The 26,221-nt window shown below is 42.6% G+C and overlaps 1 protein-coding gene across 1 annotated transcript in view; it reads right to left on the bottom strand.

The window, feature by feature from the left end:
- Positions 1 to 710: 710 nt before the first annotated feature.
- Positions 711 to 26,221, bottom strand: part of poln (polymerase (DNA directed) nu) — a 116,477-nt gene continuing 90,966 nt past the window's right edge. The window contains exons 17-20 of the mRNA XM_088921285.1: positions 19,678 to 19,760; positions 13,010 to 13,141; positions 3,577 to 3,687; positions 711 to 793 (exon numbers count right to left, since the gene is read on the bottom strand). Of these exons, the coding sequence (XP_088777411.1) occupies positions 711 to 793; positions 3,577 to 3,687; positions 13,010 to 13,141; positions 19,678 to 19,760 (409 nt within the window). The remainder of the gene's footprint in view (positions 794 to 3,576; positions 3,688 to 13,009; positions 13,142 to 19,677; positions 19,761 to 26,221) is intronic.

Raw genomic sequence — 26,221 nt, 5'->3', positions numbered from 1 at the left:
CAATAGCACCGCTTGAGGTTCTAACTCAGCTTGGTCAGGCAAGATGCACAGTCTTTGATCTCATAATGTTGTGTCCCTCAAAACTTGATTTTCTTATATTAATCTTGAATTTCTACATTTAATTGTGGACAGAATCTGTAAAGTGCCTTCCCCTCAGTTGCGTAATCAGATCTTCTTAAAGAAGGGGTAGCCAGTTCAGAATGTGAGTGTGAATATGATGTGGGATAGCTCCCACTCTACGATACAAGTCGGGCTACGTATGGAAACATCAGATCTCAGATGGTACACTAAGAAGTAATGGAGCATTTTTGACAAGCTTGTCTTCAGTTTGTTTCTGAAGAGTTCCCTCAGTAGTTTGATATTATTGTGATTTGGTTATTGCCTCCTTAATGATACATGATCCCACAACAGTATCTGGAAAAAAAAAAGTATCTAAAAACTTTGTTCTGGGATTTTAGATTCCTTGAACATCTTTTCAATAAAAGTTTCCCTTTCCTTTCCTGTAGAATTCTGCTTCATGAAGTCAGTTAGGGGTTTAGTTCTTCTCTGAATCAGCCATTTGTGTGAATACTTACAGATTCAAAATTCACCATTGGAAGAGGACAGAGGACAGGTTTTTGTGAAAATCACCAAACATTTCAGTAGCTCCGCTGAACATTTCAAACAGAGCAATCATCAATCAGAGGCGCCTCCTTTACTCTTCATCAAAGTTACCTTGCAGTGATGGTGGGGGAGGACATGATGTGAGAAAAAATCCTGATCATGGCCATTTTACACAGGTCCGCCGCTGAGCCTGCAATAATCACAATGTCAAAGTCAGGGTCAGCTGTTTATCTGTATCAAGAAGAGACGATCTCTGACATACTGTATATATCCGTACATCTTTCTACACGTTATTTTTGTATTAAAAAATTCGAAATGGCGAAGCATGTGAATTGGTACCCTCATGTCAAACAATGCAAGCCGCCTTCGAAACCACAAAGAAGAGAGATGAAGAACAATTTTTAGAAACCTCCACCAAAAGTGTATTAGAGAGGGGAGGGAGGAGGAATATAGGAGCTTGATTACCAATTTTGTGGAGTGGTGTCATCTAAACCATCTCCAGCTTAACACCAGCAAGACCAAAGAAATTATCTTTGACTTTCGACGGAATAAGCCTCCGCTGAACCCTGTTTCCATCCAGGGTGAGGACATAGAGGGCGTACATTCCTACAAGTACTTAGGGGTACACCTGGATGATAAGCTGGAGTGGTCTGGTAACACTGATGCCCTGTACAAGAAGGGTCAGAGCCAAATCTATTTTCTTAGGAGACTCAGGTCCTTTGGTGTGTGTGGAACACTGCTACACATTTTTTATGAATCAGTGGTGGCAGTGGCCATCTTCTACGCTGTGGTGTGCTGGGGCAGCAGCATCATGACAAAAGATGCAAATAGGCTCAATAAACTTATCAAGAAGGCTGGCACTGTGTTGGGGATGAGCCTTGGTGGCTGAGAGGAGAATGCTGACCAAGCTCACAGCCATCATGAACAACACCTCTCATCCGCTTCATGGGACTGTTACTGGGCAGCGGAGCACATTTAGCAACAGACTGCTCCAGCTACGGTGTTCAAGGGAACGTTTCCGCAGGTCTTTCCTCCCGGCAGCTGTCAGGGTGTATAACGCTGCCCTAGGCTAGGACTTTTAGCCCTTCATTTGCATCTCTATGGACAGCATGTTTACTCCATTGTACTTTTTGGACAATCAGTCTGTATAAACCTATGCACAGTTTGCACATATTTTATTGTTTTTACAGTGACTATGATCAGCACATTTTGCACACACCTATGTATTTATTTTTATTTATCTTGTTTGTCTTTTGTTTTATAACTATTCTGATGTCTGTTTTGCTTGTCTTGGGCTGGACTGCTGTAACACATCAATTTCCCTACGGGATTAATAAAGTATTATCTATCTATCAAATGTAGAGGGTGAAGGGGAAGGTGTTATACGACTCGTTTCATGTCAAGAGTTGACATCACATTTCGCCAAGTAGTATGGGTAATAGTGAGCAAAGGGGCTATGGGGTGGCACGAGAGATGTGTGATACTGTTCACTGCATCTTGCTTCGTGCATTAATCACTATTGGGTGCACTCTTTTCGTAAGAATAGCTGTGGTTTAGACTTTATCACAGACCATAAAGGTGTTAAAAAATGAAAACTGTGTGTGTCTGTAATTACACAAAAAGCGAATGAAGAAGTTACTGTACAGTACTGTACTTAGGTATGATTAATAATGTCTAACTAGGTGAGCAGTGTTTTTCATCACTAAAAACACAAACCATAGTATGAATGTTAGTTATTATTGAGTCTTTTGTCATTTTTTGGTGAAGAAATCAAAAGCTGGGTTGACATTTTTGGGGTCAAGAATGGATCGTGATTTTTCCCCATTAAGAAATAACGGAAATAGGATTTTATTTATACAAATTTTCACTATAGGAAAAGTTTTTTGGGAACTAATTACTTTCATAAAAAGAGGTACAAGTGTACAAAGAAATGTGCTTCATTGCAGTTAGGCTATAATTGTGTCACAATTTATTTCCTTAACCTGCTGAACAGGTTCTAGATCCTAATGCTCTATAGTCCCCAGCCTATAACAGAGCAATGTTTCTCTACACTGGTATGACAACCTCACAATGTGGTTCCAGAAGATACAGTATTTATCTTCAAGTCCCCCAATATTCATCAAGAGCTGACAAAAAAAAAAGTTAAGCCACTGAGGGCCAGTAAAAGGGCAATGTACACTGGAGGAAAGCAGCCATGCACGCAGGTGTATGTAAAAGATCAAGTTCTGCAAACATCCGTACGAAGAAGGCAAGCCATGTGCTAGTGAGACAGAAGACAGAGTGCCTGCACAGAGAAGAGAGTCATTGCACCACAGTGAGGAGCAGTAGGTGTGCTGGGGTACCTGCCAATAACGAGAGCGCCAGATTGATTCAGCGAGAGAAATAATGAGGGGGTCAGAGCTGGCTGTTTAGTTCGCTTTCCAACTCTCAGACACGGCTACCCTGCGCTTTGAAAAGCAGGATGAGGGAAGGCAAAGCAAGGGGGCTGTGGAACTCCCTCCTCCTGTAAAGGGACAGGTTGTCAGTGCACAGAAACTTCATTTTACAAACTCGCCCAATTCCGAATCAGAAAAAACGGAGGTGTTTACAATTGGGTTCGCAAACGCAGCAGCAAAAAGGACTAATTTATAAATCCTTTCCTCAAATAAGATTTATTGTACTTGGAGAGTTTATAATTGTATTTATAAAAAACACAGCTTTCCTTGGGCCCAATAAAAAAAACATAAGAGTCTGTTTTTTTTAAAGTACCTCAGAAAATGCGCAGGTTATTTCCATCATGTGAAAGGGGTGTAGCAATTTATAACTCGGAAACTTCAAAACCCCTAAAACCTGATTCTTTTTGACAGTCGCTCATTTCTTTAAGCTTCTTAAACTGAGAGATAAAGGTTTCAGACCTGTTTCATATACCCTGCAGTCAGAGACCAGCCCTATCCTGGAGCATCCTGAGGACAGATAGAAAATGCAATCGAGTACCTTGAACCACAAAGTTGACAGCCTGCCTCTCTGCCTGGTTTCGGAGGGTCCAGTCGGGTGACAGGATGTGTGGAAGACGGCGTCGACGCCCCATGATAGATACAACACAGCCTGGATAACAGAAAAAGAGACAGGCTCTGGAGACCAAGATAACCAATTAAAAATACATGTATCATTGGGAACTTCACTGGCAAAGACTGGTATTCGATGTTGTCCTAATAGTAAGAATCTGTATAGATTAATTGAAACATATTATGTCAAACATTTAAATCGTGAAAATACTTGAGTACAAGAAATTTCAGAATTTTAAACCAGTATAAACCCCCACCTGATCAGAGAGTACCAATAGGGGTTAACTTTTCCCTGAACAATTAGGTGATGCGGAAAGAGACATTTAACAGTTTAAAAGTATCTGTCACATAAACCATAAACACACAAACCAAAAAACACAACTATCAGAGTGAGCCCAACACAATCCAACCTCCCCCCTAACATGTTTGTCCACTCTGATACACTCTGAAGTGGACAAAAATCTTTAGAAGAGAAAATAATTCTTCTTTTATTAACTAAATGTTCCTCATCAGCTGAGGCTATCCTCTAAACTGATACTGAAAGGCTTCCTGAATGGTGAAGGCAGATCCCTGGGTGCCCACTCCCTAACGAGGTTTGGCTTCTCCAGGAGGAATACAGTGGTAAAACGGGTGGTAGACACAACTCACTCTCTCCTTCCGTATTATTACTCTGTCGCTTTACTTTGGATTACTTGAGTTCTCTGTTTAGGTAGACCACATGGTCACTTGAGCTGGTTTCTTGATCTTCAAGAAACCTTCCAGTCTTGTAAGTTGTGGAGTCACTTTGGGTCTCATATGGGGTCTGCTTAATTAGCTAGATAATGTAGCTACTGCTTGCATTTCCTGGCAACAATTAACCTATTCTAGGTTACCTCTTTTATAGGAACATCTTACCCCAGGCACTTACAATGGCCAAAAGGTATATACTTAACTTTAACCGAGGCAAAACTACTTCTCTGTTGAATCATTCTCTTAGGAAAATCAATATTTAACAGTGACCGGATCATTCTGAATAAGGACAGTAAACTGTCCTTCACAGGGATGGGGAATACAAATGAGGTCTCAAGGCAGTAGATACACTGCAGTACAGTAAACAGGACTGCATCTTCTCCAGATGATTCTTAGAGGAAAGAGGAAGAGAAAACTAGAGGAAACGTATCTGGGTCCGGAGAGAAACCTCCTTCAGCAGACCAGTCTGTCTAGATAATCTGGACACTTGAAGAGTATTGTACTGTAGGCTTTAAATAAAGAGATAACTTGACTTATGCAATTTTGTGGAAATGCTTATTTCCTATTTGTGGAATCCACAGGCTAAAGAAATCTCTCTTTGTATGCAGAGGCATTATTTGGAATAGTGAGAGAGATTCACCATTTGTGTAGCTTCCGTTTAAGAGAGTGAATTAGTCCTACATAGAAACCTCGTTTGATAGGATGCAAGTTCCATCTTTGCCCGTTTATGGTGGCTTCTGACTCTTACTGAGAGTTCTGCATTTTCCATTTCTCTGGGAGGCAGGACTCTAATGCTCACAGTATTGTAAATAGTATACAGTATCTATGAATAATAGCGAAGCTCTGTAATTCTATTATTATTCACCCCCCCATTATTTCTAAACATACAGTATCACTGAGTTTGCTGCTTATGCAATGAGACTCAAATTCGCAGAAATTTATTGACAAGACTGATGAATTATCATCGCCAAAGCAATGGAAATATTTACAAACACTCAGGACCATGATATCATATTGCCGAGAGGCTCGCTGTCTGTTCCTCAGTCTGCGACAGAAAGTCACATACTGTACTGAGCTGCCAGCTCTGCTGAGTTTCCTCCTCTCACCCCCAGCAGGACTGGAAGCTGTTTGGATTCTGGCAGGTATGGGAATTCTGGGATTAAATTTGTTATTTTGGAGAAGAATGTTTATCCATTCTATCTATCTATTGTGCATTTTTATGTAAGAAATATCGATTATTTCTTACAGCGTAGCAGAAAGTGCAACTCCGTCTCCAGGCTTCTGTCTGGTGACGGTGCGATCACAGTCTGTCCTCTCTGGGTAGCCTGGTCTTTCTTTTTGTCAGCTAGTTTATATGGCCAGGCTGTGGTCACTGAGCCTATACTTCATCAGGGTCTGTTTCATCTTTTTGTCTGTCCTGCTGGTCAGAAACTCAGCCAGCATGTATTGTATTGCAGTTTGTGTGCTTGATTGTGTGTCCTTGTGTGCGAGGCAGTGTAATTTGTTTCGTGCTGCAATTTGGTTGACTTTGATTTGTGGCACCCTAGCTATCCTGCTATGTCCAGGGATATGCGCCCAATCAGCAGCCAAAGTGGCTCATCAAGACGAGGGACAAGAAATAGCATCATCCTGCACAATCACATGAGACCTGGTACACAACAACATACTGTACATCACAGACAATCAACCAGAAAAGTCTCACAGTGGCAGAGAATAAAATGTATTTTATGGAGTAATCAAGGAAAATGTCACAGCACATCACCTGCACAATCTAATCAAAAGACTCGTTTCAAACAAAAACTTCAAGGCAAAACCACACACACACAAACCGGTCTGTCTCAGTCCTCTACAGAGTTCGGAGAGACAAACAGAGCGTGGAGACGAGGAAGCGCCCACGTCAATTTCTGCGCCCGAAGGGGACACTTTACTTTGTGACTATATACTGTAGGGGCGGAGCGGTGGCTCTGTGGCTAAGGATCTGTGCCTGTGGCTGGAAGGTTGCTGGTTCAAATCCCACGGCTGGCAGAGGAATTCTACTCCGTTGGGCCCCTTAACCCCAACTGCTCCAGGGGCACCCTACAATGGCTGACCCAGCACTCTGACCCCGAGCTTCTCTCCCTGTCTGTGTGTCTCATGGAGAGCAAGCTGGGATATGCGAAAAAAGATGAATTCCTAATGCAAGAAATTGTGTAGGGCTAATAAAGTGATCTTATATTATGTGAGTATTTATCGGACAGGGCAAAGAGATGCCTCTCTCTGTGTGTTGGCAGCACGCACTGCGGTGTAGCATTGGCCGTTAATGAAATAGGATGGCTGATTGTTCGCCAGCGTAGCCTGACAAAATACCATTCCTGCATCTCTTTCCACACATTGAGAGTGAATGAATAACTGACTAGTTCACATTACAGTGGGTAAGTAAAACACTGCAGAATGCAAATGCTGTCATTCTTGGTAGCTCTGAAGAAAAGGCGGACTAGGATGTGTCTTGTGGGACGGTCATACACTCTACAGTGTTGGAAGATGCTCATGCACACTTTGACCAGCCGTGGCCATAAAAGCCTGTAGCACTTTTAAAGAGCCATTGGTAGCTTCTCTGATGAGTATTCTTCTTGCTTTGTCATCTAGCTTGGATGGAAGGCCTGATCTAAGCAAGACGTTGGTGGTTCCATATACCTTCCACATCTAAATAATCGTCTACTGTGTGCTCCAAGAAATATTTAAGGCCACTGAAATCTTTTTATATCCATCTTCAGCTCTGTGCTTTTCCACAACTTTCGCCAGCTCCTTGTTGGCCACAGTTGACGCCTTACTTTGAGGTGCAGTACCTAGGAGAGGAGACCTATAGGAATAGCTGATTTTATTCAGAAAGCTTCAGAATGACCACCACTAACACGTGTGAAGGCTAGTTAGTGTGTTGATTTGGAAGAGCCGATTTACAACAGCTGTTCCGAAGGTCTGTACACATATCCAGCCCATTTTTCTAGATTTTCATTTGTAATCCTTTTTTTGTAAACATCCTTTTCAGGATCCTTTACAAAGACATCCTTTTCAGTACAACATAATGTTTAATATAACCCATTTAAGCTGTCCTAATTACAAATACTATAAAAATGTATTTCACACTGTTGCATAAAGGACAAAATGTGCTGAAGTCAACACATTTACATCTTCTCACCACTTCCCAGAAGCCACACGTGGTATTACCCTAAATGAACAAGCACAATGGGATCCATCCACTTCCATGCAGTGCCATTTTAAAGTCAGGAAAGGGAATCTCCAAGGGCAGTACATTCCTGGTTTTCACAATAGGGGGTGACTTTACACCCAAATCCCCATTTAAATGCAGAGTGAGCCAACAAAAGGTACATATAGCTGAAGGTCACTTGGTTACATGTTTGCCTTTCAGGCAAAGCATATTACATAGGAATTGTGGAATGTCAGCCATCTTTCCCTATGCAGTGTGGCATTCAGAGAATTCTAGCATTTGTTCAGCTGCTGGCCGCTTAGCTTACCAACGTATGGGCACATGCTATTATATGAAGCAGCATGCTGGAAGTTATTGTTGGAGTTAAATTCACTGCAGTGAGTTCGCTTGTTGCAGGTAACTCCGCACACACCAAAAAACAATCCATCAGCAAAAAGCTATGTTTTCCTTCCAAGAATCTGGACACCCGGACAGGAGTCTTCATAAATATCTTTTTAACAGTTTGAATATGAAGACGTCAGCTCCAGCTGGGCTTCCAATCATCAGGAGTGCTTTGAAGATGCTGTTTTTTGTATTTATTTAATTGGTAGGTTAATGGCTCAGCCTTTCACTGCTTTACTTATCTGAAGTCAAAGACCAACGTGGTATCATGAATAGGGATATATAATGTCTGCAGTATCAGGCACAACCACCCTTGGGTACAAAACCCACAAACCCAGACTGGAGCATCAGCCTGTCGAGCTAAAATCTAATATGTACCCCAAAAACTAAAACTACATGAACAACTTTCACCCTGCTATGATTTTCTAATTTTTAATATAAGTTAGAGGGCTTTAATTTGGTACATTTCATATGATTATGTCTTTGGGACTCTTTATAGGAGTTTATGATTCAGTCACGAGAGTTCAAAGGTCACTCACTGGGTCTTTATCTTAGCAGGGCTGAGCTACTGTCCCCACACTGCTGCCAGGACTGAAGCCTCAGTCTCCAAGCACTTTCAACACCATCCATGAATCATTAAACACTTGCGATCTTGATATTTCTTCTGCACAGCTCCTAAAAAAGCATTGACACTACCTGGGTTGGAGATGCTAAATTATCTCTGGCCCCAAAACTCATGACACATAGATACCCCCTCAGGCATCTAAATATGTAAGTCTTGAAAAGAGACAGATCCGTCAGCAATATCAGTCTCTGCCATGTACAAAAAAAAATTAAAAATCAACTCCTTCCAGTGAGAGTTTTCAATGATTTACTGTCTTTTAGAGAACCACTTGACTCTGCCAGGCTCATTCAGCTTAAATTAAAAGCACCTAGTAAGCTGCAGTAAACATATCCTTATGCATACTCAGTCTCTGACAGTCTGTAATAAATAGCCTGTTGAATTATGAACCATTGCATTGGTTCCTGTCTACAAATGTACTGTCAGCCATGCCCAAATATTCTGCTCTTCAGACACAAGGTTTTAGAAGTGTGGAACTTCAGTGCAACTGTGATCAAAGTTGTCTGGGTTCCAGTATTCCTCATTGTGAATGAGTGTATGAGCATCAAATTCTGCCCTATAGCTCCTATTTCATCTCCAGCGGTGTATTCATAGGCTGTGCTATTATTCCTGCAATGCCCGTGAAAGCAGAGTTTATCCAGTTGGATTTGCATCAGGGTTGTCCTAGATGAACACAGAGATCACATAAATAAAAGTAGGATGCATTATGAGCTGTGGGCTGAAATTCTGCCTTTGCATGCACTGCTGTTATCAGTTCAAAAAAAAAACTTGGATAGTGGTGTCACTGGAATGACTTCTGCCCCTTCGTAACTTTTCACATTTCAACACTTTTGAACTGTTGCATTTTTTGTGTGGCTTAAACAGTGCCATGGTCCTGATCCCCCTGCATCTTCTGGTTGTCATTACAAATGAGCTTGGTTAGTCTGGCTCATAAAGCCTTGTTTTTTGTAGTGGAACAAGGTCATAAATTAGCATGAACACTGTGCCAGATGCTGGGTATTAGTTCTTTCTCAGGCTTATAGCTTTACTTGAATTTAAGCAGTGGGCCTATGACGCATTCAGACCTCTTATTATTGAACATTAAACATAGGTGTCATTCTCACCTGTGTCTGCATGTCATTTATTAATAAATAATCAGAGTTTTAGAGTTTTTTATTGAGTGGAAGGGAGGGACAATTCAAAAACAAGTTGAAACAGAGCTCTGCTCTTGGAAATGACACTTCCAGAAGACCGTGAGCATGAACCCAGACAGAAAATATTGTTAAAAAATCAATCTAACTAGATAAACTCAATAATTGCACATTTGCACTTAAGAGCTTAGTTGGAATGAAAGCCACAAGACACGGGGCATTTCCCTGGACCAGGATGGGAAAATACTGGGCTACGGGATGCCGATGAACCTCACCCACACCTCTGTCTTTCTCATGGTCGCTAAGAGAAGGAATCTGCAAACTGGATTAATACATTCTTGCAAAGATGCTGATGATATACTATTCACAACAAAATCCAAGTCCAAATGACCGCAGCTGAATTCCTGCATGGGCCAGTCTTGGGAGTAAAATAAAACCTCCTGAACAAACCCTTATATTTTCAGTGAAAGAATGCAAACTTTGTTCCAGAAAATGACTATTTTTGTTATTACAGTATTTACAACAGTAGCTAAGCAACACATCTATACAGCAATATTAGCTGCCGAGAATCAAAAGAGCTCAATGGTCTGAATAACCACCTCTTGTTTGCAAACTTTGTTTTACGATCTTGTTAAGCATTTTGTTCGACCTCCTGTAAACTTTTGGAAGTTAGACAAGTCTACCCAATGAGATATACCAATCCTGACAGGCACTTCAGTGCAACTCTATGACTTTTTCTCTAGCAAACCAAGAGTAATCAGTTAATCTCTAAACGTTAAGCACCGAGAGTGAGAGGTGACCAGGAGCTCTTGTTAAGTTGCATAAGCCTTTTCTCTGTTTGATCTCAGCAGGAGTGACAGCTCATGGCTAAAACAAACCCTCCCCACTACCCAAAGCTGTGTGCACAGCAGCAGCTTTGACCTCACTGTTTAAAGAAGCTGTCTTGCGGGGGTGGGTTAGGAGTTAAACTGTAGGGTTCACACTGTCGTGCCTTTGTAAGCCAGGTATCAACAAGCCAACCCCTTAATAAATACCAGAGACCCGCTTTGCTTTTGAAAACAAGGACTGCAATTTTATGATTATCCAAAACACAGAGTGGAGAGTTTTGCTGCAGTATATTTTATTCCCTGGAAAGAAAACATTCAGAGCAACGTTGTTAGTTTTTCCTTCTTTCATGTTTTAACAGTATCTCATGCAATCCTCATGTTTTGTGAAAAGGTATAACAATTGAACACATTGTTAAAATTGCTAAAGATTTTTCTCTTTCGTCTTTTACAGCTATAAAAGCCACTTGCTTCTGCGATTCCTCATTTGTTTTCAAGTCGAGTGATGCCTGTGCTCTCTGTCAGTCTTAAATGATTAATACATTACACATGTGTCTGGAGAGGTGCTCTTCAGGCAGTTTTCATACTAAGAGATAAACTGGCCTCATGAGCATCACAACAGCCTTTGCTGCATTAGGATTTAAGCAAAAAGTCACTTATACTTTCAGTACTACATTGTGCAAAATTGAGATGCACTATTTTCCACCTGTGCTACCCTTGTGCATAGAAGACCCTCTTGATATACAGTGGTGTGAAAAAGTGTTTGCCCCCTTCCTGATTTCTTATTTTTTTGCATGTTTGTCACACTGAAATGTTTCAGATCATCAAACAAATTGAAATATTAGACAAAGGTAACACAAGTAAACACAAAATGCAGTTTTTAAATGAAGGTTTTTATTATTAAGGGAAAAAAAAATCCAAACCTACCTGGCCCTGTGTGAAAAAGTGATTGCCCCCCCCTGTTAAAACATAAATCAACTGTGGTTTATCACATCTTTGGAAAGCTGAGTTCAATTTCTCTAGCCACACCCAGGCCTGATTACTGCCACACCTGTTCTCAATCAAGAAATCACTTAAATAGGACCTGCCTGACAAAGTGAAGTAGACCAAAAGATCCTCAAAAGCTAGACATCATGCTGCGATCCAAAGAAATTCAGGAACGAATGAGAAACAGAGTAATTGAGATTTATCAGTCTGGAAAAGGTTATAAAGCCATTTCTAAAGCTTTGGGACTCCAGCGAACCACAGTGAGAGCCATTATCCACAAATGGCGAAAACATGGAACAGTGGTGAACCTTCCCAGGAGTGGCCGGCCGACCAAAATTACCTCAAGAGCGCAGCGACGACTAATCCAAGAGGTCAGAAAAAACCCCACAACAACATCCAAAGAACTGCAGGCTTCACTTGCCTCAGTTAAGGTCAGTGTTCATGAATCCACCATAAGAAAGAGACTGGGCAAAAATGGCCTGCATGGCAGAGTTCCAAGACGAAAACCACTGCTGAGCAAAAAGAACATAAAGGCTCATCTCAGTTTTGCCAGAAAACATCTTGATGATCCCCAAGACTTTTGGTAAAGTACTCTGTGGACTGACGAGACAAAAGTTGAACTTTTTGGAAGGTGTGTGTCCCATTACATCTGGTGTAAAAGTAACACAGCATTTCAGAAAAGGAACATCATACCAACAGTAAAATATGGTGGTGGTAGTGTGATGGTCTGGGGCTGTTTTGCTGCTTCAGGACCTGGAAGACTTGCTGTGGTAAATGGAACCATGAATTCTGCTGTCTTCCAAAAAATCCTGAAGGAGAATGTCCGGCCATCTGTTCGTGACCTCAAGCTGAAGCGCACTTGGGTTCTGCAGCAGGACAATGATCCATAACACACCAGCAAGTCCACCTCTGAATGGCTTAAGAAAAACAAAATGAAGACTTTGGAGTGGCCTAGTCAAAGTCCTGACCTGAATCCGATTGAGATGTTGTGGCATGACCTTAAAAAAGCGGTTAAGGCTCAAAAACCCTCCAATGTGGCTGAATTACAACAATTCTGCAAAGATGAGTGGGCCAAAATTCCTCCACAGTGCTGTAAAAGACTCATTGCCAGTTATTGCAAACGCTTGATTGCAGTTGTTTCTGCTAAGGGTAGCCCAACCAGTTATTAGGTTTAGGTGGGAATCACTTTTTCACACAGGGCCATATAGATTTGGATTTTTTTTTCCCTTAATAATAAAAACCTTCATTTAAAAACTGCATTTTGTGTTTACTTGTGTTATCTTTGTCTAATATTTCAATTTGTTTGATGATCTGAAACATTTCAGTGTGACAAACATGCAAAAAAATAAGAAATCAGGAAGGGGGCAAACACTTTTTCACACCACTGTATATATTTCATTGTAGTAAGAAACACAAGTGGTAAAATAAAATAAAGAAACATAATATTTTTGCAGCAACACTAACACGTGTGTAATGGGCATTACCTTGATCTTGGCACTGTTGGATGGTTTTCTGTGTAAATGCCCGAACCTGTTTGTATTTCTGCAGAAAACTGTCCACAAACTGGCCGGCCTGCTCAGCAGTCAGCCCAAGTATCTCAGAAAGGCGCTCTTTACCTGGAAAAAAACACAGAAACACATATGTCTACATTTACCAGACACCCTTCAGTACTGAAACCATCCAAAAGCTCATTTTCTTTTTTTATGTTTCTGTTTTTATAAGAACAGTTTCCCAGAGATGCCTTCGGGGAAGAACAAACTCTATGTTCTTTCATACATGCTGGTTTTCTTTAATCTATAAAAGTCAGAAATGTACAACAGAGGCCTATTCCTGCCTGCAGTGCCTCCATGGTCATTTCTGTTGTGTCTGGAATAGAGTCGCGTCTCCTGTCAACAGATTAGAACCAAGGGAACAAGTAATAGGTTTATTCCATGCTGAGAAGAGAAGAAAGGTGTCACACCTGAAGAAGGCTCCACGGCCGAAACGTTGTGTTTTCTTTCTTCTTTTTTTCAGCATGGAATAAACCTATTACTTTTTCCTTTGCAGCCTACGCATGCTGACGCAGCTACCCACCTGAACTACTTAGAACCAAAGTTTAATTTAAGTCACTTCAAGCCAGGTTTGTCAAGGATGGTCTGCTCAGAACACAAAGTCCCTCAAAGCTACAAGGAACAAAGCTAACTTTAGCATCAAAGCTGGGCCATACTACTCTAAGATGCCCATCCAAAATCCTACCATTGCATGATATCCAGGAAACGCGCAGTAATCTATCCTGCTCTCAATCCTTACTTCTCAGTAATGAAGTAACATGATTTGAACAAGATCAAGTATCTTTCAGTCATGCATTTATAAACAGCTTTGATATTTCAGAGGTGGAAGCTAGTCTTTTCTTTGATGTAGATTTTAAAATCTCCGCCTCTCGGGCAAAGAAGCTAAAAACCATATCTGGTACTGTACATCGGCCCCAAAGCCGCTCACCTCCTGATCACACTCACTTGCAATGTCAGAGTGTACTCCAAAAGATCAGAAAGGAAAAGGAAATAAAAAGTGGTTAAAGACACAGTGTGCTAGCAATACTGATTCCAGGAGGTCACTTTTCAGCTTGATGGATAAAAGAGACGATTCATTCCCAACAGCTCAACAGAGCGCTCGCTGGAGCCAAACCTGTTTATGATCTGGTTTCTTTCAGAGGGTAAACAATCAGCATTTTGTGGATTACAGCCTATGCTCAGGGCTTGTATGCTTAAAAAAGATGGATGACCTCTTTCATCTCCGCATAAAAATAACTGTAGAGTAAGTACATTTTGTCTCAATAGCATTTAACTGTTTTTCTGTGGCACGTACTACCTGACGTGAGGTCTTAATGAGCATGTTTGCCAAACCAGCCAGCCTCACGGTTACGATCCTTAAGGGGATTAGAACAATTCGCCTGCTCCAAACATCAGGAGAACTTGTTTTAGAAGCTGTAGCTTGTCTGACAGCTGTGCCCCTCTAATTGCTTACACGGGAGTCTTTGGCAGCTCCTGGGTCCCAGTCCTTCTCCCCGCTGTCGTGTGACAGGACTGCCTGGAATGCAGCCAGCCTAGACCATGGGCTGTGCATGGGCTCCAGAAGACGTGGAAAAGAGTTCAGCAAGACCAGGCGAAAACAAACTGCAACTGCAAGGGTACGGGCCTCCAGTAATACAAATTGTGCCAAAATCAGATCAGAATAATACTTTCAAATCACATCACACTGATGTGTCATTATTCAGTTTAAATATAAGATATATCTGCTCTGTCCCTAAGCACAGATGAGAACTCCACGTAGCTTCTGCGATCTCCGCTGTTTCAGTGTGTGCTCTGCATGCTGTGCCATCCTGTTCACCTAGGTCATGGAAGTATATTCTTTTGATAAACACAAAAATATACAAACATTTTTTTTAAGGCCAAGTCTACGATCTTTTAGACAAAACATAGTTTGCAACAATAACACATGAAGCAGTGGTTAAAGTACTGGCCTCATAGCTGAGGTTGCAGGTTCAAAACTTAAGATATGACACTGCAATTGCACGTATGAGCTGGGTACTTGACCCAGACCTGCTGCAGTACAAACACCCAACTGTATAAATGGGTGCAAATTCAAAGTTCTTTGGATGAGAATGCCAGACAAATAAATTAGTAATAATACTGTCTCTATGCCTCAGTTGTTTCAATTTGCTTTGTGTCTATAAAAATTAGGATTATGTTCGCAGTGTTTTAGGATCTGAAAATAGACATGTACTCATGTCCGTTCTGGAGAAAGAGTTCATGTCTCCCTGAGTTCCCTGAGGATATGATGGAGTTGCAAAGGTGAGCTGTTTGTCTGTACTGCCAAAAGATGTGTTCCAGGCTGAAGGCCGTGCTGCCCTTCTGAGCCTGCCTGTTCTGATGGGTTCCAGTCTGAAGGCCGTGCTGCCCTTCTGAACCTGGAAGTCCTAATATTGTCCAGCCTGCTGGCTTCCTTAGCATTTACAGTTTGGCTTGTGCTGTGGAGCGGTGTAGTGCATCAGCCCTCACTGGCAGAAGCCGATGGGAGAATGTCTCTCCGCATTCCTCCAGCCTGAGGTCATTCCGAACACCCACAACGGCCCTGTTTCCCTCTTCCTGTTCATCCTCTTTGGCCCGGTTTTTCTTTTTTTGGTATTTCTTTCTCTCTCCTTTGTTGCCCCTACACGACAGGGCAGCTTGGTGATCTGTTTACTGTCTTTTGACCCACTTGTGTCAGTTGCCATGACGAACGCTACTGCCAGGCCCTCTCCTTTAATTGTCTTCCAGTACCAATTCAGTATTCCGTAACCATAGAAATAGGCTCACTAGCCAGCAGGGATAATTGCCGGGGTTAACAGGATTCTCTCTTGGTCGTACTTTCTCACTGCCTTCAGCACCACTGCTCTCTTACAGGAGCTTTTATCTACGTTCTTCCCACGGAAAGCAAGGCAGCTGAAGGCACATTTAATACAAGAACGGCACATACTGTATGTAAAGGCCTCTGTGACTGTTTTTTTAACATAAGCTTACAGCAGTTAGGTAGAAAATAATGCGTTGCTCCTGTCATTCTTTCAAGGCAATTCTAACGTGATTAAAGAGTTGCAACTTGTTAGATGAAACTTCTAAGGATGTGCTTATAAAGACCATCCTGGCAGGGCAACAATAGAAAATATTTTAAACCATTGTATACATTTGGAAAGCATTTCTAATATGTTTGCTTTCATCTTTCCAGGTCTTTAAACTACAGTATGAATACAAGGCACACATTTAAAAAAACATATTCCAGACGTGCCTGTTCCTTTGTGTAAGTGCAAAACATCAATTACGACTTTACTATGGAAATAAATGAAATATGGAAAATGCTTCAGGGGAGATCACACATACTGCTGTTGCTTCTCTCTTTAGACGGGGCTGAATGTATTGCAATCCTACGTTGGATTAGATGTAAGCAATCAGATGTTCCTAGACGCCCACATCACTAAAAGAGGCAAGACCTGAAGCTGCTGATGGGAACCACTTCTGGATGGAAAGTTATAAACAGAAGGTAACATTAAGGTGGCATCATTAAAATAGACAACGCATCTAAGCTGCCATCTGCTTTGCTCACAAAATGTGCTCCTAACTGCCAACATCGCGCGGTGGCAACAGACACCAGCGCCTGATCGTTTCACGGATTCGCAAGGCGCGCGGCTGAAGCGTGCTAGAGTCTGCAGTTCCCCCTGTACCTTGCAGGATTTACCAAAGCTATAAACAGCCGCTTTCTCTCAGGGCTCTTAAAGGAACCGGAGCTCTGCTAAGCCATGGCAGAGACTGATCCATGCTTTTGGAATAAAGAGTGGCTTGCAGGAACTGCACAGCACAGCAGCTACGCAGTTACCTGGAAAAGAAATCCGCAATCAGCGCTTAATAGCTGCACAGCACCGGGCTAAGCTATCAGCAGATAAGTCTAATTCCACCCCTAAGCAACAGTGCTGTTTAAACTCCACCAGCTTTCCCGATGCACAGTAGTGCTTCCACTCAGACAGGAATGTCAAGTATTTAATTGGCTATTTTTTCACCGTTTTGTCTAAATCATCGAACATGAACTTAACATTCTTCTTCTGATTGCTCACCAGGCTGAACAGATACTTCAGAACGACCTTAATTCACTCGAAGGAACTGGCGATGTCAGTTGTTGACGAGATCCGACGCTGGAGCCCAGCCCGTTCTCTAGGAGCGGGTCCAATTCGCAGGTCCCCCGCGCGGGGAGGACATATGCTGCCCTCCATATGCGGCGGAGATCACGCTGGCTGCCCCCATGAGCCGCGTGGGCCACACACGCGTGCGCGCGGCGGAAGACGAGGGGCTCTCTGCGTGTTTACAGCGCGTTCGCCCAGCTCAGAACTGAGACCCAGGTCCCGCCACACTGTGCGGCCAGTCTCAACTTTAAGGCTGAGGAAGTGGAAAATAGCAGCGCCTGTTTTGTTTGTCATCACAATATCAGAATCTACTTATCTAACGCCACGGGGTAAAATAATATGAAGAGCCCCGGTTTAGAAAGGAGAAATAACGATTTACGAATAAGAAACATTATACTTCAAAGTACCAGAGTAAAGAAGATAACTGACGTGCTCAGTTTAGCATTAAAGACTAATGCCAGAGACCAATCAAATGCAGCAGAGAGTATGGCAGTTACGGCCTTCATTAACAATCACACCACTTTAGGAAATGGGAGGGGAAAAAGTCTAATGTACTAGTGGCAACTACTGCATTTGAAATGAGCTGAAGGACATCATATGTTCTCCTTGAGGCTTTTTATACTTGTATTTAAATTGGGCATTGAGGAAAAGAGAGAGAGACTAAGCTGATTAAATACGGCAGTCATTTCTTGCAAATCCTTAAGCTGGCTTGTTGGGAAAAGCCCAGGAGTCAGTGCTGCACTGCCAGGTGGCAGCTGACTTATCGGCCTGGAAGCTGTGCTCTGGGGGAGGCTGAAGGCCACACTGTAAAGGAGCACAGCCCAGTGACCAGGGCCCTTGTCTGGTCTGACGCTGCTTGACCTGTGCAGATTTCTATCACATACCGACCCCGGGTGCCCATGCGCAGTGGCAACATATTGCGCAGCCTGTGGAAGCAGCGAGGAAACTTTAAAACAGTTTCCATGATATGAAACTGCAAATAAATCAAAATAGGTGGTAACATGGGCGCAGTGGTTAGCATTGCTGCCTCACAGCACTGGGGCCCTGGGCTCAATTCCTGGGGTGCTGTCTGTGTGGAGTTTGTATGTTCTCCATGTGCTCACGTGGGTTTCCTCCAGGCCCACTGGCTTTATCCCACAGTCCCACAGTGAGAGTAGGGTCCTAGTTGCTTCTCTGCCTCCAGTCCAGTGTTTGATCACTGGATCAGGTGCTGCATCAGCATTGTGAATTACAGCCTGACAAAAAAAGAAATTGGAACTTGTAGCTGACCCGGGCTCTGTAGCGCCTGGCAGAGGTTGCGGAAGAAGATGCAGTCCAGCTTCAGCAGGAAGTGGGGTACGTCTCCCCTTCCACTCTCCACCGCCTGGCTCATCCCGTTCCTGGTGATGTGTTCGTTCCTCCCACCCCAGACAAAGCTGGACACCATTCCCTCCGTTTTCCTCCCTCAGTCCAAAGACATACCGGTAGGTTAATTTGCTCTTGTGAAAATTCCTATAGCTAGGCTTTATTATGCTGTGTATACTATATGAGGACACTACTGGGAGTTCAGGACAGCTCTGATCAGGAGGTCACAGAGGACACCAGATGCCAGAGCGGGACGGCTCCTGGGTGCTAGATGAGACAGACAGAGCCATGTCATCTCCCCTGAAGCGTGCAGTCTGGCTTTTGGCTAAAGCACTTATACTTGTTGTGCGCTGTGAAGCTCAGGGGGTGAGAGACAGCAGCTGAAATCCTGGAACGTGCTACACAGGATTTGTCTGTCACAAATATTACATCTGAAATACACATCCTCAGATGGATTCACGTGCATGATTTATAAATCAGGGAAAGTTGGAGTCTCCTACTGCAAACACCTGCACGAGCAAGTGACACAGGATATACAAGCAAACAAGAATGCAAGCGAAAACATTTAAGCAACCTTTAATAAATAGATGATTCATTCTTTGTGTAATCATGAACACGTACTAATGCTAGATCGGGGAGGTTGATGTCATTGTGGCAGGACACCTCACAAATGTCTACTGTGTCAGAATGGCCTGCTACTGGCAGAACCCGAGTCATGTGGCCCGACCCAGAGCGAAAGTAAGAAAGAATAACAACAAGAGGAGGTCATTCAGTTCAACTAACCCATTTTCTAGTTAGTAGCTAATTGATCCAAGGATCTCAACCAGCTGTTTCTTGGTGGAAACCAGTGTATCAGCTTCAATAGCATAGCTGGGCAGCTTGTTCCACAATCCTGTAATTCTTTAAGTAAAGAAGTGCCTCCTGTTTTCAGTTTTAAAACTACTTCCCTTCAATTTCCACTTGTGAACCCTGGTTTGCGTTTCATTGTTCATTCTGAGGAAGACCGCTGGGATGACTTGGTCAGAGCCCCTTCTAGTCTTCTCTGACCAGGCCCTTCTGCCCACTTGTGTCCTCTGGTGCGTAGTGCAAGGCTGCGGCTCAAAGCCTGGCAGAAGGCCTTACCCGCTCCGTACACCACGGAGTAGACGATCCTCTTGGCCTGCTCCCTGTCCTCCGGCTTCAGCTTGCCTTCAGGAAGCCCCTTCCTGCAATCACAGGGAAACTGCAGCAGTTCACCTTCACAGCGGCAGTCAGGAAGAATGGCTCTCCACGCAACGGACATCAACCGTTCCCCTGAACGATATACCTCGTTTTCAAAACAGGCCTGCTCAGATCCCGATTGTTTCAAAACTCTTTATAATTCTTTTCCAGAAACGCCCTGGGATTTTTAATGACCACAGAGAGTCAGGACCTCGGTTTTATGTCTCATCTGAAGGACGATGCCTTTTTTACAGTATAGTGTCCCCGTCGCTATACTGGGGCATTAGGACCCACATGGACCACAGGGTGAGCGCCCCCTGCTGGCCCCACTAACACCTCTTCCAGCAGCAACCTTAGTTTTTCCCAGGAGGTCTCCCATCCAGGTACTGACCATGGAGCTGCCAGTTGTGAGCTGCAGGGTGATAGGGCTGCTGGCGTGAGGTTATCAGAAAATCACCCACATCCCCCAGCTCTCTCAGAAAAAGGGTGGACAGGGCAGGCTGCAATGCCTTTTCCGAAGGTTTCCTGTTGACCTTCACCTATCACACCAGTGAGGGCTGAGAGCTGGGCAATCACCATGACTTAGCACTCCCACAGCACCTGCACCTTCTACGATTTCCATTAAATATTCACATTCTTCTCATCATATTTCTGGAAAGGAAATCATTATGCATTCTCTAAAAAAGCATGAAAGTAAAGCTGAATGTGGGATTTAACATTCCTAGCTGATTCTGATTTTTTGTTTTGGACAAGGAGGAGGGAGGGGGTTGTTAGAAATACCCCCCTTTATATTCAGAAATATAAAACTACTCCATCGTTTTAAAGATAAACAGAAGAGTATGTTTAATAGCATAGTCCCAGATTCTGAATTTTCCGTGTTTATTCCAGTTTATTCTATGAGCTGCAGCAACTAGCTGTTATCACAACCCTTCATGAAATTCTTTAAATGCTCCAACTATTTCCATACTCAGTCAACCAAACTGACAGTTTTAATTAACAGTTAATTAAAAGATCCCAGTAAACCCATAAGGTTGAATTGAAAGTTGTTTGTTCCTTATGTGCAATAATAGCAACATTGAACTAATCTAAAATGAAACCACAGACTGCCCTGTGGGTTGCTGTTTTGTTGCAGCAAGTTGACACACGTAAAATTTGCTGTTATCCATTTGTATTTTCACATTTGTATTGATATTTCACAGGAATCGCAAAACTTCAGAACGCAGTTGTGATCTCACTTGCCATTATTTGCAGCGGGTGTGCAAGAAATCCTCTCTGAGTGCAACAAGATAAAACAGGAATCATTAAATTATCTCAAAGCCCTGTAAACGTTTCTGACAATGAAAATGAAATGTCTCCACCTGTAAGCCCCTTAAAAAACATGACAGGAATACCTCATTAGTTAAGTTAAAGTACACAATGTGGTTAAGAGCACACCAGCACTGACAGGTGTGTATTATATTAGTGCAGTTGGTCAGTCCTCCCAACGCCTCTGGAAGCCTGGTCATGGTCATTGTAAATGTGAGGGATCCTTCTGCTGCTGCAGTTTTCCCTCTGCACTCTTGGAACAAGTCTCGGGTCCTGCAGCGGCAGGAACAGGCCCCACGCGAACCGGCAGCCGTGCGAGAGCGCGAGCAGACCGAGTTCACCTCCGGCCTCCGCGCAGAGACATCCAGACAGAGGCGCAGTCTGCACCCGAAGGGGGAGCTGTAGCCTCGCATCAGCGTCAGGCTCCCGCCACCCGCCCGCCCGCCCGCCCCCGCGCAGCGCCGGGGGAAGGGCAGGAGAGCTGTCCCGCCGCTGCGCGCACGGGGGGGTGAGCTTAAGGAGAATCGGCAGCGAGAGCCACCCTGAGTCACCCCTGCTGCTCGGGCCAGCCAGGCCTGCCCCACCTGGACTGGGTGCCAGCACGAGCCGCGTCAGGGGCAAGCGGAGAGAGCACTCCCCAGGAGAAGACAGCACTTCCCCGCTGTGAGTGACTGAGGCGCCACATTCCTCACATTAACTTACAGAAATGAAAGTGTAATGTTGCTGAAGGAAGGAAGAGTACACATCAATGACCATGCGAGCTTCTAATAAGAAATGTGCTTTGGGTTTATGCAGTAATAATAAGAACAACAGAGACTGCATATATTGTTTTGTTCAGGAGTCCCCTGAATGCAAATCTACAAACATTTACTGTAGGATAATGGCTTTGCTGCACTTAACACTACCTGTTAACAAGCACTTGACTTTTCTCCTGTAGGTATATTTCCCACAGAAAGGGAAGTCTGGACAATGTCACTGGGAGACATGGAGGGATGTTCTTACTGGTGAGGCGGTGGCGTTTTAAACACACAAAAATGGATTTCCTAACCTGCTGCTTCCTTTTACCACAACCGCCCTAGAAGAACAGGCCTCTCATGAACTGTGGAAGTCCGGAACAAGCAGCCTATTGTGGTGTTGAAGCCCTTACCCTGGCTTCTTGAAAAGGCTGGATGAGATCCTCCAATCGGGACAGGAGGTACTTCTTTACACAAAGGGATGCAGGAGTGTGGAACAGGCTATGCAGCCATGTTGTTGAAGTTAATACCCTGGCTTCTTTCAAGATCTGGCTGAGATTCCTCATTAGCTACTAATTGGGAGGTGGGCTAAATGGATCCACATGGCCGCCTCTTGTACGTCAACCTCCTTATGTGGTTCAGTTCAGTCTCCCAGAAGGTGCCCCACACGCACATAAATAAATGATTTGTACTCCCAGAGCTGATCTGTCACCTCAGTAATGCCACAGGTGAAGCAGACACTCCTTGAGACAACTGAGCCCCTCGCTCTGGTGAAGCCAGCTTCTGTTTGCAAAAACTGCAATTAGTTTAAGTTAAAATAGTCATTTAAATTTATTTAAATTTAAAATCAGAACTTTGGAATGCTCATACTTAAATGCCTATAATTAGCTCTAAAATGGGTACAAACAACGCTTTGTTGCTGCTGTGTGTTCTACCTGGATACATAATACCATCTAGCAGAATCAATAAAATTAACTTCTACATGGGGAAAAATGTGATTTTCAGCTTTTCTTCTGAAACATAAAAAAAGTTTTGAAGTTTGTGCAGGGGAAATGATACAGTATAATTGCAATCGTATAAGAGGCTCAACAGACTGTGGAGGTATACTCCAGCTGGACACATTTTTAAGTACTTAAGCCTTTGTAAATACTTATTCTGTTCCGCATCTAACAACTATAAACGCTGAGTTTTGGAGATATAATGTAATTTCTCTGCACTGATGCTGTGATAAAAATAAGTCTGAATAAGGACCGACTTCCTTATTCAAACCTGTATAATTGGAGTTGATCTGGCAGGCTCTAATTTCTTCTTACATTATGTCATTATGCTTTCATTTGTCACGTAAGCTAGGCTGAAACAGTAAATGACAATTTGCAAAAAAATGACACTAATGTAACATCATTCTATTAAAAAAATCTATTTTAAATAGCACTCAGATATTGTAAACACAAGTGAAGTGGAACAAAGCCATCAGTACCTGGATAGCACACCTGACCAAGATGTCTTCTCTGAAAGCTGCACATTGTACCAGGAATTGAACATTTATGGAAACAAACAGTCCTTGACTGAAAACTGAAAATTGCTGGATTAGAGAATCCATGACAGGTTTTTTTTTAGAGGAGCGATTGGTTAAGTCCTTTGTGCAATGCAAGATTTAATTAGTATTAAAAATGGTTTTTGAGCTTAGTAATGAATACACTGAGAACAGAAGTGTAAGTAAGACGGATCTGAATGTGCTTTCAAGGACATTATGTCAAGAATATTTTTTCACTTTATCTTCAGGCAAAATCACTATCTGCTGAAACTGATTTTTGTTTCACACCAAGTTGTAAGCAGATCCACTCCAAAACACGCCAGTAACAACTCAAGAGTCCTTTGCAAATGGTTTATATTTAAAAGCTTATTTTTACACGGACAAGGCAGTTCTGAGTGACTCCCTGAGTACCTGTAAGTAGCCTTAGCTTCATTCTGAAAGGCTAGATCAGATAATGCTCTCTTCTTATTTCAGAATGTCACTTGAAGGGCTGAAAATGGGTGCAATTACTGTTCTCTTTCATGTGGTTTGAAGTTCTTTAATCCTGAATAACCCAAATCAAACTGTAGGTGCTTTGTACAGCTCATATGGGTAAAAAAATACAATATTATCTCACAAAAGCCAAACAGGTGACCTAAGCATTCAGTATGTGATCATGCACATCTCTTGGATTTGGAACAGTCAGATAAAATACAAAATGATAAAAATACAAAAATCTGCCAGCCAGAATGAGAAAAATCAAATTCTGTACATGTATTTCTTTTTACTCATTTCCCTCCATTGAAATTATGACAGTCTTTTAAGGTTGCCTAGGATTCAATCATAATTTCGAGAGGTGAAATACATATACAGTAGCATGAATTCCAGGATCGATTAAGAGTGAAAGTAATTAAATTAACTTTTCCCACACATACACATCACCTTGCTATTTCCAAGAGAAATAAGGAACTGTTGAGCTGCCATTATGTTTGTAAGACAATTCCTCAGCAGTCTTTAGTGCTTATTCAATGATGAGAGCGCCACTGAGAGATGTCAAGTCATCAGTGAAGATGGACCTTTGATTCCCACCCAGACATCCCATGATGTAATTGAACCTCTCTTAATTTTTTCTATTACTATATGAACCTACAGTAAACACAACATGACTATAACCGTTTCCATTTCCAAAAAGCAATTTCCTTTTGCAAACATAACAAAAACCCCAGATGAGGTAAAACCAATGTCTCATGTTTTAAATAAAAGCAGCTCATCTCCATTTACGTGTATATTCAGCTCCCTGTCAACACGCGCAATCCTAAACGTCCTTCAGCCTGCAGAGACAGAAGAGTGCTGCTCTAGAAAATGCTTCTCTTCCCTCTCTGCCTCGCCTCTGAAGAACCTGTAGTATTGTCAGCCATGTCAGAAGTTTCCTACATCTGGCTAACAAGCCTGATGAGGACGAGAAAAAAAAACACAGGCTGCAGACATCCCAGACTGAATTCAATGGCTGTCTTTGTGATTGTCTCTATACCTTTCTGTGCTATAACTGTGATGACAACCACACAAATAAACCTAATTGCAATTAGCTCGCTTTTCACTTTAAAGTCTATTAATGACATGCAGCTAAGCAAGCTTATTAACTCCCTATTCCCAGTGATTGCCCAAAGCATTACATTTAACGGGGTAGCCCTTGTGAACTGACGATTCTGCACCTGTCTCCTACATGTAAAAGCTATGAACCACAATCCCTTTTCCACGCTCATCTGCAGTCTCCAGGTGTGTCAGAAACGCCCTGGATCGCCAGCTGATTTGTGCCAGATGGCACCAATGCTGTAGCTTGCCCAGCCTTTCCCCATCTGGAGAGACAGGCTCAGGTCCAGCATAGGTTATAGAGTAAAGTAAAACATTCACCTCAGCTCACACCCCAGAGAGCAGACCTCAACCTGTATCTCAAGACACACATCGTGATTAGCACAATGGGTCAGCAATTCAGCCAATCCCAAGAATGAAGGATAAGCACTAAGACTGAAAGACAGACTGCACACACAAAAAGGCTCAGAAGGTCCTGCTTCTTACTTCACAGGGATCTTTGCTGCTGTAATTTCTGCAGGGGTGGTGGGAAGATTTAAGAAGATCGGTAAGCTAAAATGTGTCCTCTTATTACCAAAATACATACAGTATGCCAGTGCAAAATTCCTTTTTTTATGTTAGAGTCCTAGATTGTGAATGAATACAGCAATGCATACCTTCACAGATAAAAGAACGTTTCAGGATTTCCTTTGCTTGCAGTGTTAAGACTGACTTGCAATTACTATGGTGACAATCCAGTCTGTCACATGTATGAACAATTTTTCTAGTTTCTAGATTTTCTAGTCTCTGCGCATGTGAGGAACACTGCGCTGATGGACAATTCCAATCTGCTGCTGACAGAAATGTGCCCTGTTTCTTGCTATCCAGTGTCTTAAACAATAGAAAGATACTTTAACCATTTTTAACTTAAGACAAGTCTTCCCCCAAAGTGGGGCACTCTCAGACAAGCATCAAGTGTTTATTGCTGCTGTTCGATTCTATCTTACTGTTACAGTATCCCCATCAAAGAATTATGTTGCAATTTCCATATGAAGTTCTTAAATTGAATTAATGATTTTGCACATCAAGAGCTCATAACATATGTGACATATATGACAATAATACAATACAGCAACAGTACAATACATGATACAATACAACATTCTGACATCTTTGTCAGTCAAGAATCTGGGAAGGCACTTCTTCACACAAAGGGGTGCGGGAGTAGGGAACAAGCTTCCTAGCCATGTCATTGAATCTGATAATCTGGCTTCTTCGCTTTGTGTAGGTTATTCTATAATATGACTGTTCTAAATTTCTTAACAGATTTTTCCTGTAAATTTAT

Source organism: Atractosteus spatula, chromosome 1 (assembly GCF_055471065.1).
Source record: "Atractosteus spatula isolate fAtrSpa1 chromosome 1, fAtrSpa1.hap1, whole genome shotgun sequence".
NCBI classification, from domain to species: Eukaryota; Metazoa; Chordata; class Actinopteri; order Semionotiformes; family Lepisosteidae; genus Atractosteus; species Atractosteus spatula.
This window is presented reverse-complemented; position numbering and strand designations above follow the sequence as displayed.